The sequence below is a fragment of the Buceros rhinoceros genome, unplaced genomic scaffold, assembly GCF_000710305.1.
Source record: "Buceros rhinoceros silvestris isolate BGI_N320 unplaced genomic scaffold, ASM71030v1 scaffold17868, whole genome shotgun sequence".
Classification (NCBI taxonomy): domain Eukaryota; kingdom Metazoa; phylum Chordata; class Aves; order Bucerotiformes; family Bucerotidae; genus Buceros; species Buceros rhinoceros.
The window spans coordinates 8434-11167 of NW_010426503.1; the positions used below are offsets into that span (position 1 = coordinate 8434).

General features: G+C 51.8%; 1 protein-coding gene across 1 annotated transcript in view; it reads right to left on the reverse strand.

Annotated features, from left to right (window-relative positions):
* ALDH5A1 (aldehyde dehydrogenase 5 family, member A1) overlaps window positions 1-2734 on the reverse strand; it is a gene marked incomplete at its 5' end in the record, with an annotated part of 7343 nt that overhangs the window by 4031 nt on the left and 578 nt on the right. Inside the window, 3 exons of the mRNA XM_010141536.1 lie at window positions 998-1143; window positions 1568-1684; window positions 2710-2723. Of these exons, the coding sequence (XP_010139838.1) occupies window positions 998-1143; window positions 1568-1684; window positions 2710-2723 (277 nt within the window). The remainder of the gene's footprint in view (window positions 1-997; window positions 1144-1567; window positions 1685-2709; window positions 2724-2734) is intronic.

Here is a 2734-nt window from a genome sequence, read left to right on the forward strand (position 1 = left end):
GCAGGATCTGTAGGGAACAGAGGAGATGCAGAAATCAGTACCTCTACCAGATGTGAACTGTGGAACCAGACAGGAGGCAGGGAATGACTAAGCCTGGCAGGGAGTTGGTCCGCAGCTCTCTAACACCAGACCATCTGCTTTCTCCTACAACAAAAACAAGGACTAATTTCCTTCATTAAAACCTTTAGAGATGAAATTCTGGCCAAGAAGTAACAAAGAGAGGGATTTCCAGCAATTCCAGTTTAGGTCACGCTTTTATGCGCTAATATTGTTTGCTGCTTCTTTTTTGATAATAAAAACCTTGACTACGATTACCAAACTTTTCCAAGATCTGACAGCACTGGGGATGAGGTTTCGCCTTGGCGTACCAGACTTTCTCTCCATTCTGCATACAGCCATCATAGAATTCCGTTACCTTCAAAGGCCTCGTGGTGGCAAGACTGCGTATTGACTAAGGAGTCAAAGCATCTCTGATTCCAAGGCCTCACTTCTCTCATACTTTCTCCCAACGGCAGACGCCATTCCCAAACAGTCCCTTGGAACCTCAATTTCGGTGTTACTAGTACGCTATCACTGTATGATACGAAACGACAGCGTCTCGGAGAGAAGTGTTCACGGAACAGTCCCTTGGAACCTCAAGTTCGGTGTTACTAGTACACTATCACTGTATGATACAAAACGACAGCGTCTCGGAGAGAAGTGTTCACGCTGTAATTTAGCAAAGGGCACACAGGCATCTTCCTGTGGAGTGCTGACACTGAAGGAAACAGGTGGTATCTCAAGAAGCACACAATTATCTGGAAAAAAGACGATGACTTTCCCCCTACCTTTCCAGTCTAACCATAGTAACAATCCTCACGGACATTCTGTGCTCTCACGTACCTTTCCTGTAGCTGTAGAGCCGGTGAAAGATATTTTGGCTACCAACGGGTCAGTGCACAGACCTTTCCAGTCTAACCATAGTAACAATCCTCACGGACATTCTGTGCTCTCACGTACCTTTCCTGTAGCTGTAGAGCCGGTGAAAGATATTTTGGCTACCAACGGGTCAGTGCACAGAACCTCCCCGACAGCGGGTGCCTGCTGTCTGGAACAAGGAACAACATTGTACACTCCCGCAGGAAGGCCAGCCTGGTTTGCGAGCTGCAACAGAGGAAACACAGGATGTGCGTTACCAGTGCACTTTGTGTGAAGAATAGCGAACGTTCGCTTGTGGTTTTGAGGAAACCGGTCTGTAAGTCCGTGGAAGCTGAAAGCTCATGGCACAACTAGTAGCCGATGCCAACGGTGCCCAGAGAGCAGCTTCGCTCTGTTTTCAGCTGTTATTCAAAGTAACCAAAGCACAGAGAGAGAGATGTTTCGTGTACCTAAATGGCTGGGTCCTCTCTGAGACTCCAGGCCGTATCAGAGGCAACTTTCAAAGGCTCTTTCTAGAAGATCTCTAGGTCAAGGCAGCCAGTCACCCTTTCTTCACGTAGGAAGCTGGCCAGTGATCTTCAAAGCCCACCTGGCCCCCCACTTACAGCTTCAGTCCACTGCTAAGGCACAGCGTAGCGCAGAAGCTCACCTCCCCAAGAGCTAGCGCAGACAAAGGTGTGTCCTCGGCAGGTTTCACCACCACCGTACAGCCGGCTGCCAGAGCTGCACCGACCTTCCGCGTAATCATAGCGCTGGGGAAATTCCACTAGGGTGAGAGAAAGAAAGAACAGTCACCCTGGGGAACATCTGGCCTCCGGTTTTTGCAGAAACAGCTGACATTTTCTGTTACTACGGGTTAACCTGAACAGACCTGCATGATACGCTTTGTCCTACGAGAACATTACAAAGAAGCGCTGCCAATGCAGGAAAAAGCGAGGAGAAGCATTTTGGGGGTCTGGTGGGGTTTTGCTAGTATGAGGGAGACAGCGAGGCGGACAGCCAGGTCGGGGAGGAAGGAGCAGGGGACGCGCACCGGAGCAGCCACTCCCCTTTGGCCCGTGGTGAGATGGCAGGCTGAGCCTTTGCAGCACTTAACGCCATCGGCAGCCCACGGAGAGCTCCACGCCGGAGCAGGGGACTGCTCCCGAAGGTGGCTGCGACAATGAGGGAAGCCCACACTGGAGCAATCTATCGCTGGGAGGACTGCAGCGCATGAGGGAACCCAAGGTAGCCAGAGAAGTTCACGGAGGGACACCACGCTGCAGCAGGGGAGGACTGTGAGGAGTTTTCCCCCTGAGGAGGAGGGAGGGGCAGAAACACGATGGTGCGGACTGGGACTGCCGACATTCCCTGACCCCTGCGCTGCTCGGGGGAAGTCAGCAGAGCTGGGCCCAGGAAGAATGGAGGTGTTTTTAAGATCCAGTTGTATTTATCACTGTCCTAGTCTGATTCAGTTAGTGAGTTGGTGGTGGGTTTGTTTCAAAATTGATTGTTTCCCCTCAGGCCAAGTCTGTCTTGACCATAACTGGTGAGTGAGCCCTTCCTGTCCTTTGTGTTGGCCCTCAAGCCTTTTGCTGTAATTCCTGCTCCCCATCCCACCGGAGGGAGGCAGGAGGGTGTGAGTGGCTGCCTGGTGCTTCAGCACTGGCTGGGTGGGCCTAAGGCAGAGATGAAACTTATGAAACTTTTCAGGGGTGTTTGCCAGGGCTGGAGGAGCCCTAATGCCACAGCCCCGTGCTGCAGGCTGAGCTGGAAACCTTCCCACGACTGGAAAAATTCAGCTACGCTTACTGGGGTTATAACGGCTGCCACTCCC